General features: G+C 47.6%; 1 protein-coding gene across 2 annotated transcripts in view; it reads left to right on the plus strand.

Moving 5' to 3' along the window:
- The window catches only part of ARHGAP25 (Rho GTPase activating protein 25), a 64913-nt gene that overhangs the window by 10110 nt on the left and 35545 nt on the right, over window positions 1–19258 (plus strand). For both annotated transcript variants that reach the window (XM_084804200.1, XM_084804201.1), the window contains exon 2: window positions 5552–5751. In XM_084804200.1, the coding sequence (XP_084660326.1) occupies window positions 5552–5751 (200 nt within the window). The remainder of the gene's footprint in view (window positions 1–5551; window positions 5752–19258) is intronic.

Raw genomic sequence — 19258 nt, forward strand, 5'->3', positions numbered from 1 at the left:
TCACTGGAAACTTACAGCGATACAAGGTTTATTTATGCACATATGCACACTGAGCATAAGATGGGGTTCCTAGCATTAACGCCCCAACTGATTCCTGTTCCCATCAGGTATCTAGGGGAGCCCATAGCACTATAGGATTTCTTGCAAAGAGCAATATCAGCGCTCTGCCTCCTTGCCTGGCCCAGTTCCAGTACAGATTGACTTCCCGCTAGATGGGCGTGTGCTCTCCCTCCCTCTCTCCACTCGCCCCACTCCTTTTGTCTGGCAGGGGGGTGAAAGGTGAGTCATCTCTGCCAATCACCTGTGCCTTCTCCGGTCATCCTAGCTCCCACTGAAACACTTCACCAGTTTGGTTCTGGCTATCAACTGCCTTCTGCCAGGTTTTAAGTAGTATTGGTTTGGGGCATCCACACTGATAGCTCTACTCACAGAATTCTTAGAGCAAAGAATTGATGAGTTGGAAGGGATCCTGAATCTCTTTGCAATCCAGGCCCCATGTATATGGCACCGCTTTCACCCCCCACCCCGTCGCAACTGTGCGGCAATGTGGCTTCGAATCAGCATGCCGTGCGATACACTCGCAATGTACTGCGCGCTTCCCTAACAGACTTGCCGTGCCCTTTTTTTGCCATTATACTGAAATGTGCAGCTGTGCAGTCCCGTGAGTGTGGGGGTGCGACACTTCAGTGGCTGTTTTGTATTTGAGGGGCTCTGCTGTGTCTTTCCATCCCCTTTTAGGTAAAAAGTGGGTGTTTTGTGCTCCTTCATTTCCGCACCATCGGTTTGTCAGTTCCCCAGCGAGACACTCGCGATGCTTCGCACTCACAAGCATGAGCCCTATGTGCCTAGCCATCGCTCTGAAATGGTGGCCGGAGCGATGTTGGTCCTCCCCCAAGACTCCCCCCCCCAGCCCTTGGGTACTGAGTCCACAACCGTTGCGAAGACACAAAACTGCAAAACTGTGCGGAAGTGTGATTAAATAGATGAAAACGCCTCTCTGTGCCTCTGTAACTGCACAACTGCGAAGGGATGGGGGGAGTAAAGGGGCATCACAGAGCAACGCAGGCACTACGCACGCCTACAACATGCCCACTGGAAAATGCAAAGTCAGTTTGGAGAAGGAACAGAAGGCCCACACCTGCGGGGAAACCCACAGCAAACCCCCCAAATTACAGTAAAATGACTCCTTGGAATTCCGCATTTTCTGGGCAAAAACCACGGATGGCTGCAACATACTACTGTGTCATCTATCATGAGGGACCTTGACTCACACCCACCCTGGAGTAAAAGCCAGGTGTAGATGGGGCCCCAAAGCCCTGGGCTGCAAGGGGATCCTGAAAGGTCATTCAAACCAACCCCAAACCCATAACACTATCATGACTTGGAGCTGGCAGCCCTCAAGTGCAACATGGCACAGCAAGGGAAGACCTTTGGGAGGTGGCAGGCATCCTTTATCCCTTCATTGCCCCGACTTTAGGCCTGAAAAAGAAGTACAAGCAGAGCCAGTGTGGTATAGTGGTGGTGAGAGTGTTGGACTGAGAGCTGGGAGATCTGGGCTCTAGTTCCCACTTGGCCATGCAAGCTGACTGGGTGACTTTGGGCCAGTCACAGACTCTTAACGCAACCTACCTCATGGGGTTATTGTTGTGAGGATAAATGGAGAGGAGGAGGATAATATAAACTGCCTTGGGTTCCTTGCAAGAGGAAAAAAAGTGGGACAGAAATGCAATAAATACATAAAAAATACAAGGTTCCTGTTTCAGGCTGTCTGGAGCTCTGAACAGGAGCACTGCTCTTATGGGGTGGGGGTCCCTGGAAACATTTTGTTCCAGTTTTGGAACAGACGGGTCAAACCTCATGACTCCAAGTGGATGGGGCGTGGGTGGATTACAGTTTATGGGGTCTATCTGTGCGTGTATTTAAAGCTGCATACTTGCAGATTATTTTAGTATTTGCTAAATTTCCATATTTGTTTTGCTTTGGCATAGAGAGCCATATGCATGGCAGGAGGGGAAACCAGGGTGCCCTGATCTCAGTAGTTCCAGGCAAGAGGAGGTATGGTGTAGGCAGTTGTTTAGCCCAGATCAGGAGAAGCGGCAACAGACCATGTAGTGGAGGGATCCTGTGGGGGAACGCAGCCTGGATCTTTTTTCAGAGTAGGAGTGATGCTAGCAGTTGCCAGAGTGCCAGGCTAATTGCTGGATCCTCTAGCAAGTGAATGAGGTGATAATGTAGCTTTCAAGTTTTACTGTTTGTAACAGGTTAGCATAGGGCCCTCCAGGTAGTTTGGACTACAACTCCCATAAGCCCCAGCCAGTATGGCTAATTGCCAGGGATTATGGGAGCAGTAGTCCAAAACATCTAGTGGGCCTCAGGTTGCCTACTGCTGGCATAGAGAAAGTCAGGGAATGAGGACAATAAATAAACAGCTTCTTCTTTCCTTTTCTTTGGTGAGGTTTATCACAGCTGGATCAATACAGCTGCCTGCATTTTTGGACTCTCCTGTGGTGGTGGTGGTGGTAGGTGGCGGCTACGGGAGCTGTCACGGCAGTTTAATTTACCACCACACCAGTAGCTGCACAGGATCAATGGAGAACTCCAGGCTGGTCTACACGTGCAGGGGAATGGTATCAGTTTCAGGCTACAGACAGGGGGAATCTTGTTTTGAACACTCTGCTGCATAAAAACAATTCCCTGCAAGTATAAATCTAGCACAGCAGGGAGTTGGCTGGGCTAGAGACTTCCTGTGTGTTCTGTTCTGTTTTCGTGTTTACTTGCAGGCAGTTTACTTGCAGGCAGTTCCTGGCAGTGTTCCAGTCCCATCTCTTCCAAACATAGATTTAGAGACTCACAGGAATGAAAACAGAGGGGCAGGGGGAGGAGAGAAAAGAGTTTTAGGGGAAAAGCAACTGGCAGGGGAAGGGTGAAACCTGCCCTGCCTTCCCATGCCTTCTCCAGGGCAAATGATGCCCTTCCCTAAGCGTGCTTTGCAAAAGGAGAGAGGGGCCCTGGGGTGGGGGTTGCCTTAACATGTGGGTGTAGTGCAAGGTATCGTTAGCACCACAGGTAGGGCCACTTGTCGTGACGTTGGCTCCAGGGCTACCTATCCAGATGCGCAGCAGCGAATGAAAACTGTAGCGCAGGAAGCGAGCCTCATGCCCAGGTGGTGTGCTGGTAGTGCCTGTGGCTGTGGCATGAGGAAACAAAGAAATGGCAAACCTGCCATTACATTCACATCCTCTCTTCTTTCGCCATGACCTGATCCACAAGTAGCCAGCAGAGGGTACTCAACAGCAAATAATAATACATAGCATTTAGAGCGCCTTACCGTGTACACAGTAGTGCAACGACGATGTTGTAAGAGTTGCAACAGCCTATAGTGTAAGTCTGCCCCTGTATTACACAGGAGGGGTGGGGGTAATCGATGCTGAGCAGAGGTGGATGGCTTGCGTAAGTCCACAGAATGAGTTCAGGGTCAAACTAACGTTCAAATGTGGGTCTTCCTAATTTGTAGCTAGGTCTCTTAGCTGCTACACTACACCACTCTCACATCAGTTTCACTTCTACTTAACATATTATTGCATCACTGTGGTGTTTCTGCTGATCTGTAGAAGCAAATAATTCAACAGCCTAAATTAGCAACTGAAACTTCAGTGGAGGAGATTTAACCTGATGTGACAGGTAGAGATGGAGCACTCAGAGAAATTGATGTCTGGGGAAGACCCTGGCCCCTTTGCTAGCAAAGCTAATCCAAAGATGAGAGGTGAGGAAGTTGTGGGCAGGATGCGAGCGGATTTGGCTGGCCGCTGTCTTTAAGGTGGAGGCATCCCATAGCTGACTTCTCAACTGTACGGGGCAAAATGGTCCTGTGAGGGTGTCTCCCTGTCCATTATAAAAAAGCACTGTTGCTGTGTCTTTAAAACGGCTTCTTTCTTAATTATAGGTGCAGTACTAGAGCTGAGGGGAACCACTTGGCTCTTCTCTGGAAAGCTTTGGCATAAACACAAAATAGATTCATTCTGGCTGGGCTTGCACAAAGAGGTGTGGTGTGGGAAGGCCGCTTTGCCCATATGCAGCAGCTTCTGGAGTGGAGCATCATGTGCCATCCGCACCCCTTGCTCCATTAAAGCCCCATGGCAAGCATAGTGGGGGTGGAGGGGGGGCATCCCAGGCCAGAGCAGGCCCCTGCCTTGTTTGCATTTGAGCTTTGAGCATCTCAGCAAATGAGGAGGTGCAAGAGAGAAGCTAAGCTGTGACTGTTCCTTGCAAAGAACTTTGTAATGTGCTGAGGTGTCCAAAGTAGGCAGCGGTTTTATGGTGTTGCTCATCTTCTGAGATCCGCTAGGGAGGCTCTGCTCTGTGTCCCGTCACCATCAGTTGTGGCCCCCAGACTTTGAAGCTCCTCCCTCCAGCGATCCGTCCAGCCCCTTACCTTTCAGTGTTTCTTCGTAGCATGACCACTTAAGCATCGCCAAAAAAGAGGACAGAAGAAGATGCATGTTTGTATAAAATTTGCATGTGCTAAATTATAGAGAGAGATGCAAATTTAGGGAACCATTACTACAATTTAAATCAGAAATACAAAATGCCCCACAGCAGAGTGACCAGGTGCCCTGCGTGCCTGCTCAGTCTGCTGCCCAGGTGCTGGCAGTTGATGGGCGACTTCGAGGCCCCTGGTGCTTCTCTCCTTCTTCTGGCTCTTTGTTTTTAAACCAGACTTGGACTGGGCAGCCCTTCAAACAGAGGACACCTTCAAATAGAGGATTGCCCTCTGTAAAAATAGGACACAAGGCCTGCCTGTTTTTTAAGGGGTGAAGACCACCATGTCTAGGCAATCCTTCTGTTTTGGATTAATGTGTGCCTCCCCACAAATGATAGTCTTTATTTATCTGCTGTTTTTTCTTCCTTTCCCCCCTTTTTACTGCTATTCTGTTCTTGCGATTGTGTTTATGCTATTTTTATGTTTATTTAAGTGTATTTTCATTCCAACAGTATGCCGCCAAAAAACAAACAAAAAAACCCCAGCCTGTAAAGCATAAAACACACAAATACATTTTATTCTCCCTTTTAAAAGAAATGGACCTTGCAAAAGAGGTCTAAATAGCTCGGGCATTTTCAGTAAATTACACTAATTTACTACACAGATCTCCCTCAGGAGCTGCTCCAAAGCCAAGGAAGACCCAGGTCTTCCACATTCCTCAACACATTTGGTAACAAAAGGCTGATGCCTTTGGGGAGCTATTTTGGTTTCTTGTCTCATTTGTAAAGAATAACGCCTACGCAGGAAAAAGGAAGTCCATTTGAATAGTTGTGGTAGCTTCCTTTCTAAAAACTCTTCGCCGCAGGCCGTGGGCCCAGCAGTCAGAAATCTCTCCTTATCTTCGCGTCAATTTTGTTCCGATTTGGAGAGGCAATGGTGGATTTTCCTCCCTGAGAGGCCTGTGGCACTCTTGGACTACAGAGTTCCTTAAACTATCCATTGCTTTGCTCCAGGCGTCTCCCCTTCTAGCAGGGCTGTTTTCCCCTCGCTCAGTTTTGCTTCTTTCCCTAGTTCGCTCGCAGAGCATGATGGCAGTTGATCCAAAGGGGTCCGGCAGCTGGTCCCACCCCGCCAACCCGCTGGAGCGGCCTCTGAAAGCTGGCTGGCTGAAGAAGCAGCGCTCCCTTGTCAAGAACTGGCAGCAGAGATACTTCGTGCTAAAAGGGCAACACCTGTATTACTACAAGGACGATGAGGAACTCAAACCCCAGGTAACCCGTGGAAGGAGGCCGCTTCCGAGATGCAACTGAATCTCTTCTCTCCCTCCGTGAGTTGGAGATGGGCCAGTGGCTAAGTGGCAGGATAGGAAAGGACCTTGGAGCAGTGTACCTGTGGTTCCCAGGAGCAAACTCCAACCTCTGGGGTCCCATGGCTGCCAGCGTAGGGAGTACAGGTGTCAGTGAATTCTCCCAAGCCAAGGGGGATTTTGTTCAAAACTTAATGGCTTGTTAAATCCTGCCTCAAAGGAGAGGAGGGCTTTAGAAGCCCTCCACCCCCAAGGCTTTTCTACCTTGGATTGAAATCCGAGCTGTGGAACAATTGCTGGCTTCTCCCCTGCCGCTCCCCTTGCCCACCTCTACACAAGCAAATGGAGGGCGGGGGGATTTCCACTGTTAGCTTGTATGGGAGTGAAACCCCACAGGGGTGAAATCTGAGGGTGGGGGAGGTGGGAAAATCCCCACTTTCAGATTTTGCCCTGCACTGGAGAGGGCTTTGTGGAAGGGCAGGGGAGATAGGTGGGTAATTTTTCAGAGGCCTCAGATTGGCTCAGAAAAATTATCTGAGATTTTTTAGTTAACTTCTGAGCTTCAGAGTGCTTGCCTATCTCTCCGTAGAGGGGCACCTTAAGTGTGGGGGAAGGTGGAAAGAGAGCACAACTGGTGAGGGTAAAGGGTGTACCACTTTGAAAGAAGGCCCCAGAATCCCCTGCACTGCCCCAGAGGACTGTGGGAAGCAGTCTCACTTGGGACAGGGCCTGGCCAGGTTTTACGCACTGAGCTTCAAGACTGCGGCACCAGCTTTTAGCCAGCGGCCGCCTTAATCGTTGTTGGCCCCAGCTTCTGCCCGAACTGCGTAGAGAGCCATTGGTGAGAGAATCTCATCCAGTCGGGTCTTGCCAGGCCTGGACCACCTTGACTGCGGAGATGGAACTTCAGTAAGGCCCCTTCAGACCGTTCTCGTAAATAGACAAATTAAATGAATAAGTATGGCAAGGTAATCTAATTGGGGAATTATGCACATTTATTTATTTATTACATTTCTATACCACCCAAAGCTCTCTGGGTGGTTTCCAAAAGATTAAAACCTAAAAAATACAATATAAAACATAATACAATATAAATACAATACAAAACATAAAAGTTGCCACCAGGGGTCTGCCAGGGCCCATCACTGCAGGCTTTTAAGAAGGCCTTGAAAACATAATATTTTGCTCTGGCCTTCTCCTGATATACTTGCTGTTTTTATTGCTGGTTTTGTTGTTGGTTTTTATTGTGTTTTTGGAATTCTTAATATCGTATTGGTTTTATGCGTTTTACTGTTGTATGCTACCTTGGGTGGGCTTCTGCCAGGAAGGCAGACGCTGAACTGCAGACCGGAAGGTCGGCAGGACAGCAGTTCGAGACCCGAGTGCCGCGTGACGGAGTGAGCTCCCGTCTTCAGTCCCAGCTCCTGCCAACCTAGCGGTTCGAAAGCAAGAAATTGCAAGTAGATAAATAGGCACCGCTTCGGCGGGAAAGGTAACAGCGTTCCGTGCACCTCAGTGTTCAGTCATGCCGGCCACATGACCACGGAAGTGTCTTCGGACAGCGCTGGCTCTTCGGCTTAGAAACGGGGATGAGCACCGCACCCTAGAGTCGGACACGACTGGTTGGGGACACCTTTACCTTTACCTTTTATCATCATCATAACCATCATCATACGAAACAGTTTAACAATAAAAATCCCAGGACCGGTTAAAACGTTATCATGTGCTGTCAAATGTCTGCCATTTGCCAGATCTTTGCATATGCTTTCTGCTTCCTAGATCCAGTTTTTAGGAGTGGATTTGTTTTTGTTTTTGGCAAAGTCTTGAGACAATGAAAACAGAGGAAGGTATGGGGAGAGGATGGGCTACCTGCCGTTTCATTGTGTCAAGGCAGTTTCTAGCATTTTATATAAGCTGAGTAAAAGAAGAAAATATAGCACAGAAATAGAAACAAGTTTTTAAATAACATACTGAAGGAAAATATATGCTCCAAATAAGTATAATTGGAATATTAATCTTCATAAAATTTATAAGATGGGACCTCCTGTGTTTGTATCCTGCCATCTCTCAGATAAAGGTATGGTGTCATTTTTGCCATTTCAGCTTTTCTGTGTCAGCCCTCACCAAGCTGGTGGACTACAACTCTCACCATCCCAAACCATGCCATCTGAGGATGATGAGAGGTATAGCCCAGCCTGACACATTGGAGGACACTAGGTTGGAGACATCAGCCTTTGTTTCAGCTCTCCAGTGTTTCAGTATAGGAGGATTATTACTTTTCTATTTCCTGGCAACTTTTGCTACAGCTGACAAGTTTCAAATCCTCTTCTTGGTGCTCAGTTTGCATAAGTTCCATCCATGTAACCCAACAATACAATCTAAGGATTAAGTGGCACTATGTGTCAGAGCAGTAGTATATAGGACAGTTTTCAATGGCAGATCCACCAGAACCCTTCACCTGGCTGTAAACATCTCCATCATATATCACACCCATTCTTACAGATGTTAATTAGGTCAAGCAGAGCTCTTGCACCCACAGTACAATATTTTATAGTGGGTTTCTTTATGTATACATGGCAATCGTACAGGGTCTTTTGTAAATGCGGTATGCCCAGTATTTAAAAACATTGATTAATTTAGCATTTATTCCCATTTACCCATAAAACTGCTCCCCAATGTATTATCGAGTCACACAAGTGTGATATATTTGGGATAGTAGTTCCTTCTCCATTTTTACATTCTCCAAATTTTTTAATTTAGTTAAATTAATTCTAATTTCCCCTATAGAGTCATTCTACAGAATGTAACCACAAAGTTAAAATACTGAAACCAATGTGGTGAGTTATATATTTCACTTTAGAACCAATATAAATTGTACTCAAATACCCTTCCTCCTCACCTCTTTAAGGGTGCAATCCTATGCATGTTTAGACAGAAATAAGTCCTACAACTCCCAGCATTCCCCAGCCAGGCAAGCTGGCTGGGGAATGCTGGAAGTTGAGGGACATATTTCTGCCTAAACATGCATAGGATTGCATCCTAAATCTTATTATAATGGGTCCATGTAGAAATATCCCCACTTAGAATGTATGATGATAAATAAAAGGATGATCATTATGTTATTTATGAATAATTGTAGTAAATAATACATAAATAATAAAGTAGCAATGAAATATTAGGGCTAAGATGTTTTCTAATTACTTCCCACACTTCCAAGACTGCTGTTATGCATTAATTATATTTCTGATCAACTGATGACTAAGAATATTTCTCAGAATAATACACTGGGTGCTTCCAGAAGGAGGGCTCCTAGAGCTACCAGTTAGTAACTATGAATACTTCCCAGAATAATACCAAGAAGCAGTACCTCGTGAAGCTTTAACACAACTTTCTTCAGTAATATACCAGGCAATCTTGTGTGCCATGTTAAGGTTGCAATCTTATACACACTTATCTCGGAGTAAATCCTGTTGAACTCAGTGGGACTTAGTTCTGACGACGTATCCATAGGATTATGCTGTCAACTACTGAGCTGTCTATTTTAAAGGCAAAATAGTAATAGATAAGATTAGCAAAATTCAGCCACCTTTAACATAAAAAGGTAAAAGACTTGCAGAAGAATTGTAGCTCAACAGTAGCGCAAATGCTTGGGATGCAGAAGATCCCAAGTGTAATTTCTGGCATCTCTGAATAGGTCTGGGAAAGAAGACCCCTGCCTGAACCCCCCGGAGAGCTGCTGCCAATCAGTGTGAGGATCCTGAGTGAGATGGGCCAACGCTCGAACTGAGACGGTGGCTTCCTACATTCCATTGTTGCGTCTGCCATCTTGACATTTTAAACAGTAGCTCAGGCAGTACATTAATTCTTAAGGTTGAGACTCTCCCCGACCATGACATGCTCAAGGATCGGCAGATTTTTTTTTGGTGATGTGTTATCAATAAGTGGCGAAAAATTAAGCTTCAACAAGTTAAATATATACCCGAATATGCCAAACTACCTTTTCATCCCAGCTGATATTGGAGTATAGGTTCACTTGTTTCATTATAGAGGTTAACAGCTATAAAATCAGATTTTGTGAGACTGATCTTGCAACCAGAAAGTTGGTATAACTAGTAATTCACTTAAATACTTCAAATACTGACTTCCCAGAGTCCATCAGTGTTAATACTACTATATCGTCCTCCTCATAGAGGGCCATTTTAGAGACACAAGTCCCTTTTTTATTCCTGAGATTTTACCATGTGACCTGATGGATACAGCACAGGCATCTCTACACCAGCCTAAAATCCTGCATTTAAAATGCGGCTTTCTGCTTCTATTTTAAATGCAGGATCACGACAACTCCCTTTTTCACCCGCTTCCTTTTCACCCTCCCCTCCCCTCCTTCTCCCCATATCTGAGTCTTCCATATCTTTCATTGATCTCACTCTTCTTGCCACTTTTCCTCTTTTCATGGAGGGAACTCAAGAGGAACACAATGGGGTAATTCGATAGCTCGTTATCTGCAATCTATAGCTCGTTATCTGCAATCTATTTAAAAACGGAACAAAGGGCATTTAGTGCAGGAGACACCTTGGAGCCCGCAAACTTCTGTGAAGGAGCAATCTCAATCGCAGGAGAAAAGCTCCATGTGAAGAAAGCCCAAGAAGGTCAACAAATATTGCAAATAATATATATACTAGCTCTCTTTTAGTTTGTATCCATTCTTGACATCCTTTGCAAAAGTGGGGCTGTTTCCCATAGATGAGTGCATTCTGACCTTGCCTGTGCCCAAAAATAAATGTTTAAAAGTCCCAATCAGAATTACCTCTTTCATTAATAAAATAATCCCCCTCCAGCACACACAATGTAGAGATCTTCCCTTGGCTCAGACTCCTTGCCTTTCCAGTCCTGCATCTATAGTACTTTAGTAAAACTTAACAATAACAACAACAAAACCAATAAGCAGTATGGAAATGGAAAAATCTTTTTCCCTCCCTCAGACCATTCAGATTTGGGGGTCACCCAGTGAAGCTGGTCTATCAAAAGGAAATGCAGCTTATGGAACTCACTGCCACAAGATGTAGTAATGTACACAACTGAAATAATGCCATATTTCTTCCCTATTTCCCCCTGCCTCCACTTCCCTCCCTTTCTACAGTTGTTTTCCCTTTATCACATTTTACATTGTAAGCTCCTTGGGGCAGGCACATTGATGGTACTATATAAATAATAATAAAAATTAGTGAAATTAGTCTATCAAAGAGCATGAAAGCTAAACAGAACCCCCCTCTTCAGGAGCAGTGTGCCTGCAAATGCCAGGAGCTAGAGACAAGCAGAAGGGCCAGGCTGCTTATGGTCTTATCAGAAGCACCTGACTGTCCATGTTTGGGAGACGAAATGTGGAAACATATTTCCCCAGCCCGGTGTGTCCTTCAGAGGAGTTGGATTACATTCCCCATCACCTCCAACCAACAGCTCATTGGGCACACTGGCTGGGGATGGTGGGAAGTGTAGTTCAATACATCTGGAAGACACCAGGGTGGGGAAGCCTGGATTAGATGCTGGATTGGTCTAATCCAGGAAGGAGAGTTCTTGCGTTCCTTCTTGTCTAATGACCTGTTACCCTTTGCTGGGGGTGGGGGAAGTCTCACCCCCACATTGTCTCTGAAGACCATTGCTCATTGGCGTTGCTCCTCACCACCCCTGCTGGATGCTGCACCAGTGTTGCCAGCTGATCAGAAATAAATGGTTGCCCCTTTAGCAGCAGGTTGATCCGCAGAAATCAATAGGTGATGCTCTCCATGGCATGGAGGGAACATCATCGCTTGCTACAGAGCCTGCAAATCGAGCTGCTGTCAAAGGCAGAAGAGCAGGGGCTGATAAGGAGCTGGCAGTCTTAGCCTGCCATCCTTGAAGCTTCTAGATGCTCTGCTCCTCCTCCCTCCCTGCTAGATTTCCTCTCTTCGGATTTCACTTCTCATTCTCACAAGCTCTTCCCTGGCCTTGCCCCGCCCTGGCCGCCACCCTCTGTCTGATCTGCTTCAACTGCTCCTGCCTTTGACTCTTGCTGCACCGCTTCCTGTGGCAAGAACAACTTCCCCCCAGTGTTCTCCCCCCCACCCTATTATCTGTTACACCCACGATTTATAGATTGCTGGTCCAAGTGAGACCCAGGATAAACGACTTGACAGTGCACATTTTGACAAGTAACCACGAGAACACCCGCGCCATCCTCCGTGTTGCCCCTCTGGGTCAAGTCATGTGAGCTTTCCTCGTGACTGGCCTGACTCACTGCATCGTGCCTGGGGCAGGCTGGCTGGCTGTTCTGTGGGCGTAAAGAAGAGAGTGCGTACGTTCTCAGGAGGATCTCTTTTTTGCCCCGGTTGATTTCAGAGAGGCATCTAAACAACTTTGGACCAGGTTCTCTTAGGGAGCACCTTAGGGAGCGCCTCACCCCTTTTGTCCCTGCCTGATCTCCGCGATCATCAGAGGGAGAACTTCTGAGGGCGCCACCCGCTCCTGCAGTTTGCCTCAGGAGTACTTGCAGCAGAGCATTTAGTGTTGCACAACCCATCCTGTCTTTTTTCCTCTTGCAAGGAACCCAAGGTGTTTACATGGTCCTCCTCCTCGCCATTTTATCCTCACAACAACTCTGTGAGGTAGGTTAGGCTGAGAGTCAGTGACTGGCTCCAAGCCACCCAGTGAGCTTCATGGCCAAGGGGGGACTTGAACCCAGTTCTCCTGAGTCCCAGTCCAACGCTCTCGCCACTATACCACACTGGGCAGAGAGCCAAATGCAGTTTTGGAGAAGCTGCCAGGGGCTGCATTCCAGTGGTGAGTGGGGCCAACAATACTACCATATTTTAGCTTAGAGCACTTTTTGCCAGTAACTCTTTATTTATTATATTTTCAGGCCACCTTTCAGGGCAGAAGCCCTCCCAAGGCATCTAAGCCGTAGCAGAGGCAGCCTGCCCCTTAAGAATGGGGAAGAACACACACACAAAAGCCAGGAAATCACCAAAGGGTCGGTGGTTGGCGGGGGGAGGGGGGAGAAGAAGGTGATGCGGCTTTCTGGGGAACCCCAGAGGGCCTGACGTTTGACACCCCTGCACCAGAGGTTTCATCTCTATTACAAACACAGGTCAGGTTTGTGCCAGTTTAGCTGACATGGCTACCCCAAAGAACCTGGGAGCAGTGAGGAGTTCTGCTGAAGATGCGTAGCTCAGCTCCCCTACACAGAACTGGAGTTCTATTAGGGTGCTTCCAGAGGGAGGGCTCCTAGCTCATGGTGCAGCTATTCCATCTTTTTCTCCCTAACGGATTGCCTGCAGAAAGACAAAAGGTGGAAGAAGTGGTGGGAAAACATGGGAGGGTTATGAGTGGAAGACAACATTGTCTCGACACCCCCCCCCAATAAAATTTAGTGCATTGGGCAGGTTGGTGGTTAATAAAAGCCTCGTCTGGAAGCGCCCTAAGAGGGGGCCATGATAAACCCATTTAAGTCTGTAGTGTAGCATGCCCACCTTAACTGAGCAGTTTGTTCTGCAACAAGAAAGGGCTTCTCTGCCCTGGCAACTTATTGCACGCTCATGATTGGCCACTCACGGATGTTTGCAGGTCCATTACACGATGTCATCAACATCCAGGGCCCCTCCCATCCTTTTCCAGATTTTTCCACCTGTAAAAAACACAGGACTAAATCAAGTCTTTAAAAAATGTGCTGAACCAGTAGTGTGCAATGCCACTGTAGTGCTAGATTTCAGCCACTAGATGACGCTGTCTAAAGGAAAACATAGGAATAGTGCTGAAATGGAAGGTTTCAATTCAAACCACATGGTCATCCATGGCTGCCCGTGTAATGGAGCCAATCATGATCCTGCAAAGAATCCAGGAGCAAAAAACCGTTGGTAATATCAGATAAAAAGTTCTTGCTTTCGGTTTAGAAGAAAAGGATGCCAGGCAGGCAGCAGTGGATCCAACACTATTTTATTGAACGTTTTGCAAAACGGGTGCAGAGCAGTCTGGACCCCGAGACACGTGTGCAAAAGCCTTTTATACCTTATCACTTCTATTGTTCTTGCCAGTAGCCAATAAACAGTCAGTATCAGCTTACCAAGCCGTTAGTCATGAGCACGTCATTATGGTTCCCCTTTTTGCTCCGCCCACATTTTTCCCGCCACTCGGGCTCCTACATAACTGAGGCGCCAACGGTTATGGAGTCTCTTTTTCTAACAATTCCCTCCTTTAAGTCTTTACTCACGTCTTAAAGCGTTTAAAACGGAGCCTCTTTATTGGTACAATAAAGCAAGAGCATCTGTTTTGACAGAGCGGTTTCTATCAATCACTGGGATAAGCCTCTGACACAGGGGATAATGCAGCAACCAAATAATACCAGAACTCCTACCACCACTACAAGCGAGATAAGGATTGAGGCTGCTAGGTGTTTCCATTTTCCAAACCACTTTTCTAGCCAGGCAGTCAGGGGGTTGTTAATCCCTGAATTCTCAGCTAACTCCTCAGATAAGGTGGTGAGACTTTGTAATGCTTTTGTCACTGTGCCGTCTGGGGCAGTGTTGTTAGGGATGAAGGTGCAGCACCGCCCACCTAACATAACGCATACCCCTCCTTTTTCTGCTAACATCATATCAAGAACACGCCGATTTTCCCAGGCCATTTGGCTAGTGGCATCTAGCTGCTCAGCCAATCCTTTTACAGCATCACGGGTATAATTTATAAATCTTTGTTGATTATAATAAATGTAATTGATCCAATCTACATTTTTGTTAATGGTCGCCCACCAAAACAGGGTAGACTCAAATCCTGCAGCGATTTGATTTCTCCCTTTGAACTCATCTGGCACTCCCCTTGGCACCCCTATAGAGTCAATGTATATTCAGTTATCAAAAGGGGTTACCGACCGTTTCTGTTGGGGTTGGCTAGTCTCCCTTGTTGGATGAAATGCGATTGAAAAGGGGACTGCCAACTGGACCAGTCCACAAACTCCTGACCAATTGAAGGGCAATACTTCATATAACTCTAGACCCCCGCAGTACCACCAGAGATCAGCCCGTGGGATTGAGAGGGAATCATTTTTAAAGCTAGTGGAATTAACACATCTCCATTTGTTTGTCAGGTTCCCTACAGGCTCCCCTCCCCCTAAAAGATTTCGGTATATACATCCAGTATGGTTTCTTTGTTGCACAAAAGCTACAGGAGGTATAACACGATTTTCTAATTTGAGGGGAGGGTACAACTTATTGAGAGTCTGGCACTCCTCCTCTCCCCATGCGTTAGGGTGCTGGAACAAACGGATCACACAGGTGAGGAGGGAGGGAGTGTCCCATCCCAGAGGAAAAGGCATTACCCTTGCTACCGATCTTCCTGCAGCACAAATAAAACAGTCAGACTTATTTAAGGACTTGGCGGTGTACTTTACCCATTCTAGCCACACATTATCAGTTTCTTCTGTTATTGGGACCCCTAATCTGGCTTTCCAGGGGCGCTTCTCTATCTCTGGGATCTTTATTAAGGGGGGCGGACGTGGGGCTGCAGGGGTTAGCCTGGCTTGCTGCACAACTTGCTTAATGGTCTGATGGACCTGCGGCGGGCTCCATCGATCTAATCCCCACTGCCCTCCCTTAGTGAGGCAAACTTTGGCCCCTAGTGGTAATTGGCTTTTCCGAGTACCAGTATAATAGGTGTAGGGTTTGGTTAATTGTATCTTGAAAACCTTCTTTCCTAAGCAAGTGATAGACTTCATGGATTTGTAGTATTCTGTCCCTAGAGAAGTTCTGAAGACTGTGTTTCCCCCTTCTTGGCAACAAGATTGTTTTGATCCCATTACTCCATAGGTAAGCAATGTTAGGATCCACAGCCACTTCATTTTAGCAAGAGTAGCTATTCTATCAAGCCCGATTAAGTCGGATCTTGGTCTTTCCTAGGTGCTGGGATTTATAGACAAGAGGTGATTGTGGCTCCTGGATGGCTTCTTCGCCTGTGTCCCTGGCAGCTTCCTGGGGGGTGCCAGGGAGCAGAGGACCGTTGCCCGTGTCCTCCTGTTCTCTCCGGGTGACAGGAGGAGGCAGGGGTCGTCTAAATGGCTTCAACCAGCTGCAGTGTGTCCATTTGCTAGAACCTACAAGTTTTACACATGAATGGCTGGTTGGTCCCACTAGGTAGGGTCCTTCCCACCCTTCCTTTAAAGCTTCTTTATTCCACTTTTTCAGCAGTACTTCATCTCCCGATTGGAAGAGATGGATGGGAGCATCTAGTGGCAATCTCTAGAATGGGACAGAGTAGGCTCGTAGCTGTGAAAGAACGGACTGTAGAGAAATCAACTGGCCCCTTAACATCTGATCTCCCATTTCCCATTTGACCTCCTCCCTCCTTCCGCAGTGTACCCGAGGCGGGAATCCAAACATTAGTTCAAAGGGGGACAGCTTTATGTCTTTTCTTGGCATTTTTCAAAGATTTGTCAAAGCTATTGGCAGAGCCTCAACTCAAGTGAGTCTTATCCCTTGCTGGAGCTTGGTTAGAGTCTCCTTGAGACTCTGATTGGTTCTTTCAACTTGCCCACTCGACTGGGGTCTCCAGGGGCAGTGTAAGTGCCACTCTACCCCGAGAGCTCGTGCCAACCCTTGCGTAACAGCTGAAGTGAAATGTGAGCCCTGGTCGGATTCTATAACTTCAGGCAAGGAGAACCTGGGCACCACCTCCTGTAACAATTTAGCAACTACAGTTTTTGCTTGACAGTTCCTGCATGGGAACGCTTCTACCCACCCCGTCATTTGACACCCTATTACAAGCAAATACCTGTAACCCCTACACGGTGGCATTTCAGCAAAATCGATCTGTACCCTCTGGAAGGGATAGTACACTCATGGTCGCCCTCCTTTTGGTGGAGGGGGGGCTCTGGGGGAATTAGTTTTCTGACAGACCTCGCAGGTTGCGGCTAGTCGATGGGCGCGTACAGTTAGGCCAGGGGAGACAAATAGCCTCTTGCAATAGTCAATCATGGCTGATGCCCCAGGGTGTCCAAGAGAGTGATGCACTTGTTCCAGGATAGCTCCCTGCAGGGTCTGTGGAAGAAGCAGTCTTCCATCCATCATCTGGATCCATCCATCGTCGCGAGGACTCACTTTGTGTTCTTGTGCCATTTGCAACTCAGAGGGGGAGTATGTGGGGCGCTCCCCCCTTCTGGGTAAGACAAGGAATGTTCCTTGGATTCCTTCCCTGGCTGCTCTCTTTGCGGCTTCATCAGCTCTTTGATTTCCTTGCCTCCACTTTTCCTCTTTTTCCCTTCCATGGGCTCGGACGTGGATAACTGCCACTTGTAAGGGTAACTGGAGGGCATCCAAGAGGTCTACGATTAAGCTGCCATTGGCAACTGGGGATCCATTTGCTGTAAGGAATCCCCTCACTTTCCATAACTGTCCGTGAGCGTGCACAATGGCAAAAGCATTCTTACTGTCAGTGTAAATATTTACCCGCCTTCCTTTGCCTGCCTGCAAAGCTCTTGTCAGGGCCACCAGTTCAGCGGATTGGGTGGAGAAATGAGGAGGCAGTCGTTCTTCATGGACACTCTCACTATGGGTGACGACAGCCGCCCCTGTGTAACGCTTCCTGTCTAGCATATAACTGGACCCGTCCACAAACAAATCTTCAGCCCCCTCCAACGGTTCATCTTCAAGATCTGGCCAACCCTCGGTGTCCAAGTCTAGTACTTCAAGACAATCATGATCTGGGAGCCCCGGCCCACGTGTGGCCTGTATTGCCGGTAACAGGGTGGCGATGTTGAAGCTAGAGCAGGCTTTGAAAGTGAGGCTTTCGTTTGTTAACAAGCCTATTTCATATCGGGAGTGCCAAGCCGGGTTGAGGAATTTGCTTCCTCCCCCTGACCCTAGGATTTGTGGCACCCCATGTGGCACCCAGACCTCGATGGTCCCTCCCATTGTCATTTTCTCAGCGTCAGTGCAGATCAAGGCTGTCACTGCTACTGCTCTCAAGCAGCTCGGCCATCCTCGTGCTACAACATCAAGGACTTTGGAGTAGTAACCCACTGGCCTCCAGGAAGGGCCCATCCGTTGGCAGAGTACCCCCGAGGCTACGCCCTTATTCTCATGCACATAGGCATGGCGAGGGCCGGTGGTGACACAAGGGCAGCTTTAAGGCTGAGGAAAGACTTATTCATTTCTTTAGTCCATTTCCATTTGTCTAATGTATCCTTTTGCAGTGCCTCATATAGTGGTCGTGCTATTTCCCCATAGTCGGCTATCCACAGCCGACAGAATCCAGTCAATCCCAGGTAGGCCCTTAGCTCACGGGGGGACGTAGGGACAGGAGTGTCACGAATGACTTCGACTCTTTCTGATCCCAAGCTTCGGGTCCCCTTAGCTAAGTGGTAACCTAAGAATTTTACAGTTGGTCAGACTAGCTGCACCTTCTCCCTTGACACTTTATAGCCTCTCTCTGCTAGATGATTAAAGAGGGAAATTGTTTCATTTAGGCACATATCCTTAGCCTTGGTTGAGATCAGGAGGTCGTCACAATATTGGAGGAGATGCACCTCAAGGTGCTGATGGACCCAAGGCTCGAGGTCCTTTTGAAGTTGCTGACCAAAAACGACCGGTGAAAGATTGAGCCCCTGAGGGATCACTGTCCATGTTAATTGAACCTTTGACTTACCCTCTGGGCTTTCCCACTCAAAGGCGAACAAAGGCCTCGAGTCAGGGTGGAGTGGGATGCTAAAGAAAGCGTCTTTTAGGTCTATGACAGTAAACCATGCATGATCTTCTGGAATTCTTACGAGAAGGGTGTGTGGGTTAGAGACCACAGGGTGGGGGGCCTCGATTTGCTGGTTAATGAGGCGGAGGCCTTGCACAAGGCGAAACCCTTTGCCCCCCCTTTTGACACAGCGATAATGGGCGTGTTGTAGGGGGACATTATCTCGATGAGTCGGCCTTCCTCTCGGAGCTTCGTTATTACTGGTTGTAGACCCAGCTTCCCTTGGCAGGAAAGGGGGTATTGTTTCATATGAACTGGTTTCGCCCCTTCCTTGAGAGGAATTTTGTATGGTGCTGCCGATTTGGCACAAGAGGCCCCTCCAACCCTGGCCCAAACCAGTAGGTTGACTCTGTTTTCTATTAAGCACCAGTCTTCATTTGCCTCTGAGGTGGGTTCCTCCATGGCTTTAAAAAGGGCCATTTGATAGTTGCTGCTCTGTTGCTTGGGAAGTCGTACTTCCATTCTTCCATCAGGGGTGAAAGTGATCTCAATTTGGAGCTTAGTCAATAAGTCCCTCCCTAACAATGCCACCGGACAGGAGGGGGTACAGACAAACGCGTGTTCTAGGTGTGTTTTTCCAATTTTAGTAAACAAAGGACGAGAAAGGGGCACTTGCGTTGCCCTTCCCTCGACCCCCATTATGGTGGTAGTTCCCCCACTTCCCGCTGGTGGCTTGTTAAGGGGGAGTATGGACAAGGCAGCCCCTG

Source organism: Heloderma suspectum, chromosome 6 (genome assembly GCF_057233095.1).
Source record: "Heloderma suspectum isolate Gila_16-S chromosome 6, 16-S_ref, whole genome shotgun sequence".
Classification (NCBI taxonomy): Eukaryota; Metazoa; Chordata; class Lepidosauria; order Squamata; family Helodermatidae; genus Heloderma; species Heloderma suspectum.